The sequence below is a fragment of the Colletotrichum karsti genome (genome assembly GCF_011947395.1).
Source record: "Colletotrichum karsti strain CkLH20 chromosome Unknown Scaffold2, whole genome shotgun sequence".
Taxonomy (NCBI): Eukaryota; Fungi; Ascomycota; class Sordariomycetes; order Glomerellales; family Glomerellaceae; genus Colletotrichum; species Colletotrichum karsti.
The window spans coordinates 847,380-863,170 of NW_024065902.1; the positions used below are offsets into that span (position 1 = coordinate 847,380).

General features: G+C 51.8%; 8 protein-coding genes across 8 annotated transcripts; 2 read left to right on the top strand and 6 right to left on the bottom strand.

Moving 5' to 3' along the window:
- Positions 1 to 558: 558 nt before the first annotated feature.
- CkaCkLH20_00800 (asparaginase) lies at positions 559 to 1,665 on the bottom strand (the record flags this gene model as incomplete). The annotated part of the gene is made up of 1 exon (XM_038883520.1): positions 559 to 1,665. One exon carries the CDS (start codon positions 1,663 to 1,665, stop codon positions 559 to 561), a length of 1,107 nt encoding a protein of 368 aa, XP_038751115.1.
- Positions 1,666 to 2,256: 591 nt separating this feature from the next.
- Positions 2,257 to 3,603, bottom strand: CkaCkLH20_00801 (aminotransferase class-III; the record flags this gene model as incomplete). Its single annotated transcript, XM_038883521.1, has 2 exons — positions 2,257 to 3,048; positions 3,115 to 3,603. 2 exons carry the CDS (start codon positions 3,601 to 3,603, stop codon positions 2,257 to 2,259), a joined length of 1,281 nt encoding a protein of 426 aa, XP_038751116.1.
- A 522-nt stretch (positions 3,604 to 4,125) lies between these two features.
- Positions 4,126 to 4,728, bottom strand: CkaCkLH20_00802 (uncharacterized protein; the record flags this gene model as incomplete). Its single annotated transcript, XM_038883522.1, has 2 exons — positions 4,126 to 4,414; positions 4,475 to 4,728. The coding sequence occupies 2 exons, from the start codon at positions 4,726 to 4,728 to the stop codon at positions 4,126 to 4,128; spliced, it is 543 nt and encodes a 180-aa protein (XP_038751117.1).
- A 2,012-nt stretch (positions 4,729 to 6,740) lies between these two features.
- Positions 6,741 to 7,874, top strand: CkaCkLH20_00803 (short-chain dehydrogenase; the record flags this gene model as incomplete). Its single annotated transcript, XM_038883523.1, has 1 exon — positions 6,741 to 7,874. The coding sequence occupies one exon, from the start codon at positions 6,741 to 6,743 to the stop codon at positions 7,872 to 7,874; it is 1,134 nt and encodes a 377-aa protein (XP_038751118.1).
- Positions 7,875 to 7,964: 90 nt separating this feature from the next.
- Positions 7,965 to 9,737, bottom strand: CkaCkLH20_00804 (uncharacterized protein; the record flags this gene model as incomplete). Its single annotated transcript, XM_038883524.1, has 2 exons — positions 7,965 to 9,440; positions 9,510 to 9,737. The coding sequence occupies 2 exons, from the start codon at positions 9,735 to 9,737 to the stop codon at positions 7,965 to 7,967; spliced, it is 1,704 nt and encodes a 567-aa protein (XP_038751119.1).
- Positions 9,738 to 11,243: 1,506 nt separating this feature from the next.
- CkaCkLH20_00805 (uncharacterized protein) lies at positions 11,244 to 12,946 on the top strand (the record flags this gene model as incomplete). Its single annotated transcript, XM_038883525.1, has 5 exons — positions 11,244 to 11,371; positions 11,435 to 12,104; positions 12,155 to 12,206; positions 12,263 to 12,747; positions 12,797 to 12,946. 5 exons carry the CDS (start codon positions 11,244 to 11,246, stop codon positions 12,944 to 12,946), a joined length of 1,485 nt encoding a protein of 494 aa, XP_038751120.1.
- A 134-nt stretch (positions 12,947 to 13,080) lies between these two features.
- Positions 13,081 to 14,063, bottom strand: CkaCkLH20_00806 (uncharacterized protein; the record flags this gene model as incomplete). Its single annotated transcript, XM_038883526.1, has 2 exons — positions 13,081 to 13,889; positions 13,952 to 14,063. 2 exons carry the CDS (start codon positions 14,061 to 14,063, stop codon positions 13,081 to 13,083), a joined length of 921 nt encoding a protein of 306 aa, XP_038751121.1.
- Positions 14,064 to 14,569: 506 nt separating this feature from the next.
- CkaCkLH20_00807 (uncharacterized protein) lies at positions 14,570 to 15,673 on the bottom strand (the record flags this gene model as incomplete). The annotated part of the gene is made up of 4 exons (XM_038883527.1): positions 14,570 to 14,805; positions 14,874 to 15,325; positions 15,378 to 15,423; positions 15,478 to 15,673. The coding sequence occupies 4 exons, from the start codon at positions 15,671 to 15,673 to the stop codon at positions 14,570 to 14,572; spliced, it is 930 nt and encodes a 309-aa protein (XP_038751122.1).
- Between the last annotated feature and the right edge of the window lie 118 nt (positions 15,674 to 15,791).

The following is a 15,791-nucleotide window of genomic DNA, read 5'->3' on the forward strand; positions in this document are numbered from 1 at the left end:
TTTTTTTTTTTACAATATTTTATAATAAAATATTTCCCGGCCCCCCCCCCCCCCCCCCCCCCAAAAAAAAAAAAAGAATAACACGTAGAATATGACCACTGTTCTCAATAAGCAGCCTGTTCTGGATACGGAGCACCCCTACCCCTGGCTGCGGCCAAACGGCGGTCATGTTTCGGCATATTCCACCACGGCTCTCTATCAAACAATTACGATAGATGATAGATGACAGGCGATATCTCAAACCTACCCATGACTTACACACGAAACTAAACTTGGATAGAGGGGTGAGACTGGCCATATGAATCCCCGCTCTCGTATTGTCTTCGAGATCCCCACGTGTGGCTGTCACACTACGTGCACTTTCGACGTGCTTCTGGTTAGGGCTTCGGCACAGTCCTGACTTTTACGCGCTTTCTTTTCATGTACGTGCATTTCATGCTTTCATATACTCAATCTGCACAGAGGGCGGGCTCTTACACAGACGCATTGAAGTCATGTCGAGAGAGCATTAGTGAATTAGCTCTTCTATTCGTCATGAAAGCCGTTACTCTGTCTAAGCTAAGGCATCTGCACATTGAGTGACCGACTCACACAGACCGGAGGCACAGTAACAACCTCAGTCGCATTCATTTTACCGCCCCTGTAAGCGTAGGTGAATGTCCAGCCAGAGCCTGCACCACCGTGCTCGCCCTTGTTGTTAACCACGACAATGCCGCTAGATACCGCAGGGTACTTCTTCACCATCCGGACAACAGCGTCTCTTGCTGCTTCTTGTGGTGACATACCCCTCCTCATGCTCTCAACAGCTTGGTAGCAGGGCAAGAATCTCATCATGATGTCTCCATCGCCAGTTGCCCCGCAAGCGCCAACGTCTCCATCAACATAAGAGCCGGATCCAGTAATCGGTCCATCGCCCACACGGCCGGGGACCTTGAAGGAGGCACCGTTGGTGGAAGTACCTGCCGCCATGATACCATTTGCGTCTAGAGCCATCATGGATATGGTATCGTGGGAAGCCTGGGCAGAATTGGGCGCGATAAGGTCGAAGTAGTCCGAGGAACTCGAGTCAAGCTGAACGGGCGTGTAGGGGCCGCAAGCAGACTTGGGGTCAGGGGTTACGTTCTGTCTGTAGTTCGACTGGCATTGGTTGCGCCTCCACTCAGCACACCTTTCCGCCGAAGCTTCGGTGGTCAGGTTCTCTGCCTTGAATCCGTTCTCGATGCCAAATTCCGTCGCCAGGTCGCCTGCTAGCATGGTGTGCGAGGTGTACTCAAGAACGTGCCTTGCGACGCCAATGGCATTCTTGATGCGTCGCAAGGCGGCCACAGAGCCAGACTTCATTGTGACACCATCCATGATCATGGCATCTAGCGTTGTTTCGCAGTGTTCATCAGGCGAGCCCCCAAACCCGACGCTGCCGTCACATTGGTTGGCCTCACAGGTCGCGCAGCCAATCTCGACAGCATCCAGAGCCGAGGTACCCGGCTTGAGAAGCGCCTGGTACGCGGCATCAGTCGCGGCGGTGAATGGGCCACCCCATGTGTTAATGACCATGGGGAAACCCGGAGAAGCTTGGCCGAGGGCATGTCCGGCATGAAGGGAGACAATGGCCAAGAGCTGGGCAAGTGGGGCTACGCGGCGGAGGCGGAGGCGGAGGTCCGTCATTGTGGATGCGCGGTCCGGACCAAGACCGGAGCTGAGCAGTCGGGATATAGAGAAGTTGACTGGACTGAACTCGAACGAACCCGTTCAACTTGTCACGGAAAGTCTGGATGAAATGACGCGAGTGTGAAATTGGTTGTCAGTGTGTTCTTATGCGCACGGTCTCTGTGCGAGCGCGCCTCTTCGGTGCTGTTTACCCCGCGCGATAGGCAGATCTGCTAAGATAAACAGGGATCAAAGGAGTTACCACGCTACCTACTCTGGGTTGAATGCCAAGATAACTTGATCCTCCGCGTTTATCAACCTTCCTGTCTGAGCATCGAAAGCAGGGCTATGTTATGAGCCGATGATCGAGGCAAGACCAAGATTGTCTGCTTTGGTTTTACGTCTAAATGTGCCTAGAAAGACTCCCAACAGACATTACTTAATGTTTCAAAAGGTTCAGCTGCAAGGTAGACATTCAGAAATGCTTTACAAAACTACGATAAATTTTTGACACTTTTAATCTCGAATCATCCCTGGTACAAAGCTCTATGCCTGCGCTAACCAACATTTTGCAACCATTTCGAACAGATCTTTGGTGCAGATTCCTCCTTACAAGACTTCATCACAGAAGGTCTTGACAGCTTCCAGTACCCTATTCACATGCTCTTCTTCGTGGGTGATATTCAAGGCAAGGAAACCCCGACGGCCGACATAAATCCTCCGACTAAGCAAGTAGAAGAAGAACAAATCCCGCAGATTATCAGCCGAAGGCCCGTTAAAGTGCACGCCAATGACGCTCCCGAAGCCTGTGAATGTGACGATTAACTCGTCCTTCCCCGCAAAGAGACCACGCAGGCCATCCCGCAGCTTGTCACCGAGTCGGTTGTTCTTATCCAGAGCCTCTCGCGTCAAGAGTTTTGTCGCAGAAACACCAGCCGTCATGGAGAACTTGTTGTTGTTCCACGTTCCAGAGTGGTGAAGGCTACCGGGGACTTGGGGATCGTACAAGTCCATGATCTCTTTCTTCCCCCCAAAGGCCCCGAAAGAGAATCCACCTCCGAAGTGTTTTCCGATGGTCGTCATGTCGGGGGTGATGCCGAGAATTTCCTGCAGACCTCCGTAGTTGAGTCGTGACGTAATGACCTCGTCGAAGATCAGGATGGCGCCGACCCGGGTCGCTTCGTCTCTGAGAAACTGCAGAAACTCCTTGGTTCCGGCAATCATGCCTGCAGCTCCTTGCAAGGGCTCTACAATGATGATTCCAATTTCGTCGTTGATCTTTGGTCGGGTGTACTCAATGTCGTTATACCGACCAAAGACGTACTCGTGAGGAAGAATAAGGGGGTTTCCTGGTGTGAAAGAAAGAGTGCCACCGTGGTAACCGTTCTCAAAAACCAAAATCTGCGGGTATCTCAGTAACGGCAATGGGCAATGAACGATTCCTGACTCAACTTAAGAAAAGCTTACCTTCTTTTTCTTGTTGAAATGCAAGGCGGTTGCAATTGCCATAGTGTTCGCCTCGGTTCCCGAGTTGCAGAACCTGATGGCATCAATACTCGGAAATCTGTCGACCAGCAAGTTTCCCAGCTCGCCCTCCTTGGGCCCGGGCCCGCCCAGAGTAAAGCCCGATTCCAACACGCTTGAGACAGCTGCGATAATGTTCGGGTGCGAGTGACCAAACATGCCAGCACAATACTCGGAAAGAAAGTCGAGGTACTCTTCTCCGTCCACGGATGTCACATGACATCCGTGACCTCCAGAGAAGGCCAGCGGGAAGGGCTCATAGTAGAGAACCGACCTAGTCGTGCCTCCCGGCAATGAGGCTGCCGCTTCTTGATTGCATTTTTGTGACTTCTGATTTTCTGAGATGTACTGGTTGAGGTAGTGACTCAGCTGTTGCTGAATTCGCAACGTTTGGGTATTTGCGCCCGCGCCGTGTTGTTCCTGGATCGTCATATCAATGGTGTTTTACTAGCAACGAAAATGCCACAAATTCCTTGTTGTTCGGGGACTCCCACTGCTTGGTTTTGACTTCGAAGGGGTATATAAGACATGATATTTACAAAGTAACATTTATATCCTTCGGAACAGAACTCCGTGAAAGCACCCGGAATTGATGATTTCCCCGCGGCATCGGTATGCCGTCTCGTGGGTCCGTCAACGGACTTGCTGATAAGACGAACCCCGCTCGGGTATGCTATGCCCGGTAAGCCGAATCACAGGTTCGGCCCGGTTGTCGGGAAAGGTGACCAAACCCGAAAGCCGATGACTGATAGTTGTAAATAGCCATGAAAGTGCGCGATTCGCGTCAGGCACCTCACGCTTCAAAGGGTCGATCACCTATTACTTGATTTCATTACGATAAGATTGTTCGGTCCTAGATGAACAATACTACTTTCATTACCTAACTCACTCGGTTCTTATGTTGAAGATCATGAATCGCCAGGCACTGAGGCAGCATTATTTGGGAAGTCGCGATCATTTGCTTGACAGCGTAATGGTAACTGGGTTGCCCGCATCCGTGCCATTCTCGCACTGGAGTGAGAAGGCCTTGCCGTTGCAAGTAGCTCGGCCAGCATTGCAGCATTCTTCCCACCTTCCCTTGAAGATATTAATCTTCTCGCCCGCCGCGGCGTTCAGAGTCCAAAGCGCCTTGCCCGACGTGCCCGTTGAAGTCTGTTCTGTGCCTGGGCAATTGTTGATAGGCGCCTTGATGCCGCCACAGATAGATAGCTCCGCGATGAGTTGATCATTCTTGGGAGGTGCACTACGAAGAGTCAGAATTAAAGACGGCAGCGATGAGCCGCTAACTCGGAAAGGGACATACGTCGCAGCAAGGCATTGCACGGTTCCTCCAATCACCACTTTGGGATCAAATTTATCGTGAGGATCCGAAGTCTCGGGCGTTGTTGCCACCTTGGTAGTGGTACCTTGTTTCGGGGCCGGGGCTTGAGGTTGAGGAGATCGGAGGGATAAAGAAGCGTCTGATCGAGGAACAACCGCAACCTCATACTGTGAGGGCATAGATGTTGCTACACCGAGAAGGCCGAAAAGACTGACAAGCAGAGCGTTGGAATGCATGTTGAAAGAATGGATGTAGGCTTCGAAAGCGAGTGGATCAACTAGACTCAGTAGAGAATGGCCGTATCAAACAGACAGCAACATATACTAGGGTAGCCGGCCCAATGTAGAAGAGAAAGATACCGAGAAAACAGTACGTTGAATGAATGGAAAGATTGGACGAATTAAATTACCTCTTTTGTATTGATCAGACACAATGTTAGTTCCTGGATCCGACCTGTCCGAACCCCTCGGGTCGCTGTGCCTGACGGAAGAGTCCGCTTCGAGGGTGAGCGTTATTCGCTACGTGCCGATTTACCGATCGTCGTCCGGGGCACATGGTGTTTCGTGCATCTTCGGATCTTCGGTAGTGCCTGCAAAGGCTTGTTGGATGGTGTAGGGATGAAGGCGAGTCGCTGGACTCACTAAATCTAGTACTTGACATGTTCGTGTCAGGTTCATCGGAGTTTGCGAAGGTTTCAAAGTCTGCGGGGCAATCGGCGACAGGTTAGGAAAAAGACTGACATTGAAATGGGGCTCTTGTTTCATTAATTCTCATTCGGGCATATGGGGGGATTTTAGTTCAGTATCATGAGCCCCTCTTGTCGCATGTTGTGGTGGTGACACTCGGGTCTATCCGACTTCACGAGATACATCAACAGCCCCTTCTCACGTTATTTAGTTGCAGCCAATGGACCTCTAGGTACTTTTCGCATCCGCTGCCTGTTTCACTCGTTTTACTTCAGTACAAGTTGCTAGCCATTGTCGAGAGCTGGTCCAGCTTTCTGCATACCTCGGTCGAGTTCCTGCAAGTTGCAGAGAACAGGGTCTACTAAACTAAACGACGCAACTTGAGAGACTGTCCAAGGTTCTTCTCGGCATTCAGTTATTGTTATCGTTTATCAAGCCTTTCTTTCTAGATATCGCACAAGCAAGCAAGCGTCATGGATAGGAGTACCTGACAGCTTTTTTAGGCTTGTGCTGATACTGGAGTTTCAGTTATGGGTCTAGCTATCCCTTTGAGGCTCATTATCAATCGCTTCGTCCTAGTGCTTTTCTGAAGCTGGAGGGGATAATCCACCCCTGTCCAGCGGATTGCTCCAAGGATGAACATATTGACCAATAAGTCCCTTGGCAAAATGCTTAATTAGGTGCTGAGACTCTTCTTCTCTTTGTTGTAACTCTCTGTTTACGGAATCTGCTGATAGTTCCCGACATCACACTTCGTAAAACACTGTTTTCAATAAGTTACGCTACAACCAGACTACAGCTGAATTGATTTGCAAAGTAGTACAACTGATTATGGTACATTACCACTGGCTGGTTCTACATCTTGGTTTCTTCCTCGTTTTTTCACGTCTCATCTTAAAGGCAACAGTACTTCTAATCGGCCTTCATTTTCTTCATCCCCTAGACATGTATTCAACAACATGATCATAGAATAGTTGTGAAACACTCGGGCCTCCTTGAACGAGTTATAGCGGAAGATTGGGCTCTACTAAATTTCACTTGCTGATAGCGTTTCGGTCTTAGGGAACAAAAGATCTTTTGCCAAACTCCGGTTTTTGCTCGTCTGATGCGAAATGCTCTCTGCGGCACAGCATGAACCAGCCTTCGATTCCGTTGGCTCATCGAATTGTACACCACAGCGACACAATATGCTGTCTCACTGTGACCTCCCTCAAGCCACCAAGCGAGCCCATTGCAGTAATATCCTCTATATGGGGTTAGTGCTGACTTGGTCAATGACACGATGAGTTCTGGTCTCTTGCATTTCGGCTCGAAGCCTGCTTATTCCCACTGGCTCTCGAAGGAATAAGGGCCCACTAATTGCCTTTCTTCGTATACAGCTGCCATCCCGCGGGAGAAGCTGACTTAACCCCGAGATTGACGAGATATATCAGTCAAGATGCCGACATTCCATGGCCCTTTGGTCGATGGTCTCCCCTCCCTACTCACTCAATCCGTTTGTGTCACCCAATTTGCGTAAAGTTAACACCACGGTGCCAGTTCAACTCCAAATTCCCTGCACGATGCCAACACTTGATGTAATCCAGTCGGCCAACGCGCAACTGGCGAGCGGTGCTCCCATGGTGGCCGCTCTGTCCGGAGGCACGACAGGAATTGGTTCCTACATCGCAAAGGCCCTGGCAAAAGTCTTCGCAAAGCAGGGATCCAAGCTCCGCGTTTACATCATCGGCCGCAACGCTGAGCGCGCTGCTGCCGTCATCGCTGAAGCACAGCAGATCAGCCCCGGCTCCGACTGGCGCTTCGTCAAAGCATCAGATCTCGCGCTGATTAGCGAGGTGGATCGCTGCAGCGCAGAAATCATTGCTCAGGAATCTCAGTCGCCTTTCCATGGCTCAACACCGCACCTGGATCTTCTCTACATGACTCACTGCGTCCCTATCTTAAAGGAGCGCTCTGGTAAATCCAGCCCGTTGGCCTCTGCCATGACGACGATTTGCTCACATGCGTCTCTAGATACGAAAGAGGGTCTGGATAGCTTCATCTCCACGACTTACTACAGTCGAATCCGCTTCATCTTGCAACTCTTACCGCTGCTCACTGCCTCACCTCTGCCTGGGCATGTGATTTCCGTCTACGCAGGAGGCTTTGAAGATGGCACAAAGCCGGGCGAAAAGCCCATCGGACTTCCGCCGCCAGAGGTCTACGGCGTGACTGGTGTACGGAAGTACTCCTGCTTCATGAAGACCTTCGTCTTCGAGGAGCTGGCGGAGCGCCACGCAGGAAAGCTCGTCCTGACTCACGTCTACCCGGGACTTGTTGACGGACCGGGATTCTACAGCTCTGAAATGCCCGTCTGGTTTCGCATTGTGTGGCGTCTTCTCAAGCCTGTGGCTAGCCTCTTCATGACATCCCCAGAGGTTTGTGGTCAAGAGATGTTATTTCTGGGAACCTCGCGGTTCCCTGCTCGCGGTGCGGTCAAGGGTGACTTCAAGTTCGCTGATGGGTCGGGCGTTCCCTTGAGCACGAAGGGCGAAATTGGAGGAGGATCTTATGCCACCGGACCGAAGGGAAACATCCAGAACAAAGGCCGCATTTATGACAAGGTACGTGAAGAGGGATTGAGTCAGGAAGTCTGGGAACACACTATGAAAACGTTGGACGAAGCAAAGGAGCGCGGTATCAATGCACGGGAGTAGCTGGAGGATAGTAAACATGTTGAGTAAGGGTCTTTGTGGATTACTAGTTATGGTTCATAATCACAGCGTTGTAGTATGGCGAGGGCGGTTTCAATGATTTGAGGCCTCGTCAACTGAGGTTTGTAGATGCTGCCGTCCAAGCTCTTCGGTCTCGAGTGTCAGCTCTTTCATGAATAGTGACGTTATAAGTCCGATACCACTAAACGCAATGAGAATGTACCATATCGATCTCATGGCTTCATTGTATGCATCCCTTATCGCACTCATCAGCACATCAGGGATAGCCCCATTCATTTGCTTGAGGAATGGTATGAATGCAATGGCCTCGCTCGCGTTCTCCAAAGTGACCACGGCTTCTGGAAGAGGTGCAAGAGACGAGATCTCTCTGGAGAAAATGCTACTGAAAGTTGTGGAGCCCATTGAAAGACCCATCAGGGCACCAAATAGTCTGAACGAGACGAGGATACCGACGGCCAAGCCATGATCGTTGACGCTGCTCATGGAGGCTTGGAGTGGTATCGCCGGAAGCGTGAACAGAGTGCCTAATCCAATGCCAGTGACAACCTGGAATCCAGCGAGCTCGGCGGTAGACGAATTACGATCCCAGAGCACGAATAGACCGGTGCCGATGATGGTGAATACCCAGCCTAGCCAGATTTCCCAGCGATACCGTCTGGTATACTCTACTACGACCGGGGAAAGACCACTGAGAACCACTGCCATGGTACAAATAGGGAGAATACTGATCGCGGAGCGAAGTGGTGACTGAAATAGTACCGCCTGGTAGTGAAGAGGGACGTAGAGAAGCATGGTGTACATGACCATGCCGTGGATGAAACCACCGATGAGCGAGACTTGAGCTGTTCGTGATTTGAATATCCTGTAGGGGAAGACGGGTTCGGATGGCTTGGTTTCCCAGAACCCAAAAGCAATCATGAGGATAATGCCGATGACGAGAGGGACGACGGTCCTCCAGGATGACCCGGGGTACATTGCTCCAGCCCAGCTAAGAGGCAGGCAGAACAGGGTGCAGCCAGCTGCGAACAGAAGCATTCCAATAAGGTCTAGCCTTCGGATTCTGGACCACAGGCTTCCGCTCATCGGTTTCAAGTTCAGGAAGAAGAACGCCAGAACCACGGCCACGGCGATGATGGGCAGATTCATCCACCCAATCCATCGCCAATCTGAGTATTGACTCAGTAGCGCACCGATAATCGGCCCAGCAAGACTTCCCAAGGCCATTGGCACCGAAAGAAGGCCAATCCAAAGGGGTCGTTCCTTCAAGGTCGTGATGTCGGCGATGATGATCTCAGTCACCACGTCGAGTCCGCCGCCGCCCAGCCCCTGAATCACGCGTCCCGAAATTGCAATGCTCATAGACTTTGAAACTGCAAAAATGACGGAACCGATAATAAATAGAACACATGCCGTGTATATAGACATTTTTCGGCCAAGGACGTCGGATGCACTGGTGTAGATCGGCTGAGTGACCACAACACCGAGCATGAAAGAGATGCTTGCCCAAAAGGCCTCGAGAGTAGACCCTCCAAGCTGAGATGTGATTTCCTGAAGATGATAGTCAGATCAAGTTCCAGTTGCTGAAAATGGTTATTGGGTCTTTACCGGAAGGGCCACAGCCAGCATCGTGGCGTCCAGTGAAACGGCCAATACCATGATACATAGCGATGCGAAAGCGAGATAAAATGACATCGGCTTGTTCCAGTTCGACTTTGGCGTATCCGGGAGACTCGCAGTCAAACTTTCCCCTTCCAAGTCTTTTCCAGCGTGTTTCTCGGGGTCCGCTGTCGTGGTTTCAGGCGCAGGCTGGGAGATACCGCCATCGCTGAGGTCAGTCAGGACCATGATGTCTTGTCGATTTGCTGTCACGGCTCTAACTTCACTATGAGCTTCGAAAGCTTTTGACAACTTTTCGTGAAATGAGAATGATGCCAGAAGAACACACAAAAGGCTTAAAGACCGAGTAAATCATTTCGGACGCCTAGGAAGCGAATGTGACATATTTGTACTCGGGGCCCAGGGAGCCTCATTCTAGGGAGCGTGCTCATGGAGAGCATTCCCTTGGAGAGCCTTCTCTTAGCGAGGTGACTTCATTATGCCACATTTGTTCTCAGTTCTTACCCTTGGCAGCCCTTTTCGTGCTTTGGGGTTGGCCGCGTCGAAACAATTTTATACTTCTCAGATTATGTGGCTGCAGCTTTGGCTTGCAAAGTCTCAACGTCGATCAACGTCAGCCCCAAAGTGCATATTATTTTCATGCACACAGCTGAATGAGGATTACGCTCATTCTCCAGCAACAAATTAAACCTCATCCTAGAGCAATCTGAGAAGCACGACTATATGCTTATGGTGGCGAACCGGGTCCTTCGATATTGAATGTTCTCAACATCCACGCGGATCAACTAGAACGCTCCCGTTTCAATCAGCTCATTATCATATAACATCTCTTCTTCTATTAATAATGAGATCACAAGTAAAGATCTCTGTCTTAGTCGGCTTTCTTCAGTGTTAAGTTAGAAACAGCCTATACCGCGGCTTTGGTCCACACACTGTCTCCTGTGTCGGAAAAGCTTGTCAGCCGGATCTATCTAACATGAAGATTCTTATTTAACGGGTTTGAAAGGAATTTGAATGATAGTAAATCGCCTTGGCTGCACTTAGTTTCAGCTGTGGTGAGTGCATCCGGCCAGCAGCTTTCCTCTCATCCTCAACTTTCACCTCCAACACATATTCGCACATGATATGGCAGTCATGATCTTATCTGACATCAATATGGAATCAATCCTCTACTTGTCAGGCCCAGCAGCGCATGACTAATGTGCATCCAAGCATATGAGGCTTGGCGGGTAGATCCGATGCCTTCCCGGCAGATCATTCTGTCCACTATCAAAACTGGAGAACGACAGGCTTCAGATGCGAGTCCAGGACTGGCAAAATGGACAGAGTGATGGCCTACAAGGGCTAAATGGCATTCATAACATGACTTTTCAGTTGCGCTGCCTAAAATAAGACCATGAATCAACAGGTGAAGAGACATACGCAAGTACCTTCCCAAAGTTTGCATTATCGTAATTAACTTGGACATCGTAAAGAAAGTCTTGGCGTGGCCAGAGGTGGATTCTGCCGGGGAAGGCACAGAAATCGGGTTTAGGTCCCGACGCTGCACTACGACCTTCCTGATTCTTCGACACGCCGTTCAGGGGTCCAACCGAAAACGACATGATGCCATCCCATCACTCATCGGGCACACCTCGATAGATTTAAAGGCGTTCCTTCCCCGGGCATGGAGAAGACCTAACCAGCGAAGCCTGAGACCCGATCTTATCTCGCAGCTCGCCAGCAGTCTTGAAGATGAAGCTTCTATTGACGGCCGGGGTCCTGTCCTGGATCGGACTCGGCGCATGCGCAGTCGAAGGTCGCCAAGCCAAGAAGCCTCTGGTCGACTCGGCCAGTTTCCAGGCCCAGATCACCAGAGAAAAGTAAGACTCTCTTCTCAACGTTCTCGCGATGTCGACTGAATCGCAATCACTCACATCTCATAGCTTAGAAGCAAACCTGGTCCGACTGAACGACATCGCAACAGCCAACGGTGGTAACCGCGCCTTCGGTTACCCCGGGTACGACGCCTCGGTGGATTTCGTCTGGGACCGCATCTCCAGTGTCGAAGGCGCCAAAGTCTGGAAACAGGACTTTTCCGCCGTCTTCAGCAGCGAGATCAGAGCCAACCTCACCGTCAACAACGAGAGGCTCCAGGCCTACGGCTTGTCGCAGTCCCCTGCCACCCCGGCGGAGGGCATTACTGCCGAGCTCGTCGCCGGGCCGGACGGCACGGCGGCCTGCGATGCAGCTTCATACGCTGGTCGCGACGTTGCTGGCAAGATTGTGTTGGTGAGGGAGACGCTGTGCGATGGCTTCCGCGACGGGTACCACGCCGGTGTCATGAAGCCGGCTGCGGCCGCTGGTGCTAGTGCGGTGATCGTGATCTCGACGTTTGAGTTCAATCTCACCGCGGGCACGCTTGGTCCAGCTGACGATGGCACCTACGTCCCGACCGGCTTCGTGAACAAGTTCATCGGGGATCCGCTCTGGGATCGTCTGATTGCAGGAGAGGTCCCGACGGCTTCCTTCTGGGAGGATGAGTTTGTCGACAGCCGGGTGACCCAGAATGTCTTTGCTGAGACCGAAGGGGGAGATCCCGAAAATGTGATTGTCGTAAGTGTGTCTGCCTCGGATTTTGATATCATTTACTGACAGAGACCCAGCTTGGTGCTCACCTAGACAGCGTTGCTTGGGGCCCGGGAATCAATGACAACGGTCAGTTGAATCCGCGTTGATGTTGCGCCATAGAACTGCCCGACTAACTTCTCCAGGATCTGGATCATCTTTACTACTAGAATTGTTCCTAGCCCTCAGCAAGTACACCGTCAACAACAAGATTCGCTTCGCATGGTGGGGTGCCGAAGAAAGAGGGCTCATCGGCTCACGTTACTACGTCAATAACCTCCCTGCATCCGAGGCAGACAGCATCCTGGCGTACCTCAACTTCGACATGGTGTCCAAGGGCTACTACGGCGTATTCGACGGCGACGGAGCTTCGTACGGTGTGCCGGCGCCGGCCGGCTCGGATGTCATCCAGGAGTTGTTCACCGCCGAACTCATCGCCAAGGGATTGAGCGTCACAGCGGCCCGGTTCACCAACGGAAGTGACTACGCATCGTTCTGGCAGGTTCTCAACAAACCGATCGGAGGTCTTCACACCGGCACGGCAGACCCGTGTTACCATCAAGCATGCGACGATATCAAGAACCCGGACTTCGAGCAGCTTGCGATAAATGCGAAGGCAAGTTCCTGTTCCGTTAGTCTCTAACTAGGTCTTGGCTAGTAGCTAACTCTCTGTGTTCCAGGCCACCGCCCATGTCCTTTCGGCGCTCGCTGTGGACGGAACGAATCTCATCAAGAAGCTGGCGGGCCGAGAGCTCGTGTCGCGTAGCGGAAGGGAAAAGCGTGACATTGCGCTCGTGGAAGAGTCGGATGAAGAACATCATCACTGTTGAGGCGTTTGAGTAGTTCGTCGTGAATGCAAATCCTCCATCCCATGCCAAAGTTCGGAAGTTCTGTTCGTCCCGTACCTTTCTGTCCTTTCTACAAGTGTCCCAAGATGATTCAACCGAGGATGTGTGCCGTTTCATCAACTTTCAGAACTTTCTGGTTGAGCCACCTCGTCGTCGACCTGGCGAGTGAGGAAATTCCAGATCAAGCGGAGAATGTTGAAGGACGCCTTCTTCTGGTGTGGAATGACCTCCTGACTCTGTTCATGATGAAGGGGACACCTTTTCGAGGCACAATCCATGTTGTTGATAGTCTCGGAGTAAGATTCGCCAAGACGCCTCTGGTAGTCCAAGTTCTCCTCTTTGGCCTTCTCCCACGAAGCACATTCGAGTCGATGAAGCTGTTCCCGCTGCTCGTTGATCTCCTGCACGAAATCATGATGTTTCCTTTCGAGGGATGCGACATTTTCAGTCAGCTTCGTCACTAAATCCTGCGTCTCCAGCGCCAGCCGGTCGAGGGTCTCCCAACACTGTCGATCGCCTAACATGAGTGCAAGAGTCTTGGAGTCCTCGAGGTACCTCATGGTCTTCGTAGCATATCGGTGGTGGCGGTGGACTACCGTGTTTCTCATTTCACGCACCGACGCAAAGAAAGAGAATATGTTCTCGTATGGGGCGGGGACCTGCTTGTTGCCGAGGTGGTGAGGGAGTATCCGTGTCCACCGAGTGAACTCTGCACACTGATACGATGTCCAACCTCTGGACTTGAGGAGGTCGGGGAGCTCTCTTCGCGCATAATCGAAACAAGCCCTCTCGAGGATGTCTTGGACCTTTAGGAGCAAGTCGTGCTGAGCCGGATATGGAATCCTCACGGGAGGCAGCGAAGGGAGGCCGGGGGAGGCTGAAGAAGGCGGTATTGAAACGACTTCTCTGATGTTGATGGTCTCTGCTGAATGAGCCGTTAGCGATTTGAATCAGTAGCATTGCGGGAAGGGGCAACATAATACATACCATAGTCGTTTTCAGCAACCGAAGCAACGGGGAGATCGTCCTCCGTGCTGGTCTCCATCTTGACGGCAACCAAGGCTGCCGTTGCCCTTCTGCGGTTCTTCCTGCCTGGCATTGGAGAAGGTGTTGAAGCTGGTGATTTAGAGATGAGTGCAAGTATAGGGAAAGTAGAGAAGGTGCAGAAGGGAAAATTGAAGGTTGAAGAGAAGAGGAGAAGCAAAACCCAGCGATGCTGGGTTGCCAGCCCCATCAGTTAACTCATAATTAACCTTAGAACAGAAGCGGCAAGGAGTTCTGAAGCGACAAGCGTGAAAGAGTACACTGGGAAACACGCGGTTGTCTTCCTTTGTTGGTCGTTTGCATGGATATGGATGGTGAGGGCAATTTCAGTTATGGCAAAAGACCGGGCTTCTCGTACTTGGAAGTCTGATAAAGTCAATCTATCAGGTTAGGGTATCTGGGATCTCTTGGATTCATATAAATGTCGGGATGATGTCGCCAGACTCCTGTCCTCCTTTCTTATCGTCCTTCTTGGCCGGAACTCGCCGTCGTTGCCTCGCATTTGCGGTGCGATTCTTGAATCGCGTAAATAGTTCATCATCGTCGTCATCGTCATCTTCGTTACTGGCGGTTATGGTTGTCGTTGTTGGTGGTGTTGCGCTGGTCGATGATGACCTGCTTGCGCTCTTCGCGATGAGTTGCTCTCTGACATGCGAAGTATGTCTTGAGCTTGCTGGTAGAGTCGCGGCGCTGTCGGCTTTGTATGGTGGTGCCACTCTCGGCGCGGTAGACTTCGGGGCTGTTGCCGGTCTTCCGGCATGGGAGACACCACGGCCCACGTCTGTTCTCGCAAGGCCCTGCGATGGAGTATCGAGATCATCGCTGTCGTCCTCCGTTTCCTCTTCAATCTCTCTCCTCCTCTTACTCACCGCTGGTCTCTTGTTCTGCGGTTTCATAATACCCCCAAACAACGACGACGCCCCGGTCCCCGAAGACGTTCTCGTCAGCGCCGTCAGCGGTACCTCTTTCTTCTGCGGACTATCCATAAGTCCCTGCAGCGAGCTTCCGTTCCACGGCATCGTCTCATCGCCACTCTCGTCGTCGATACCGGCATCCTTCTTCGCGTTCCGGAGCGCCTCGCGCTGCTTCTTTTTGCGGAGTAGCTCTTCCTGGCGCCTTCGTGCGAGCTCGGTCAGTGAGCCGACGACGGGGCGGGATATGCTGTTGATGGTTTCCGCGTTCTGCGCTTTGGTCTGCGTCTTGAGACGATGGTACTCCGCCGCGTGGAGGTGTGCGGTGAATTGTCCAGCGACCGTGAAGAACTCATCTTCGACCATGCGATACTGGTCGTCATTCTCGAGACCTTCTATCATGGGGCTATTCTGGCGTCAATGATGCGCAGGGAGGTGCAACAGGGTGGAGGACTCACGTTTCCGGAAGTGGTTGCGGTGGTGGTGAGGTCGACAGGCTCCGATCTGCGGCGTCTTAGCGAACTTTTAGTGAGCAGCGATGGGACCTGAGTAAGTTACCTCTGTGAGAGCCATTCGGACGAGCTGAGGGACGGTTCGAAGATTCGCGCGGCGTCGGTGTCGCCTTCGGCTTCGGGGTGCCACTGGCTCGTGATGGTGTGACTTCCTTACGAGAAGGATTGCTGGTTGTGTTCTTCTTCACGGGTGTCCTTACGGGGGCGTCATCGTCGCATCCCCAAGGAAGGCGCCGTGTCATGTTTGTGAGCGGGTCAGTGGCGCGCGGTGGAGAATGCGGATGATGTTGCCAAAAAGCCTCATGATATGGAATGCGCTCGTGCGTCTGCTTTTATGTGGCTGAAGTAAAGTCGAAGGTG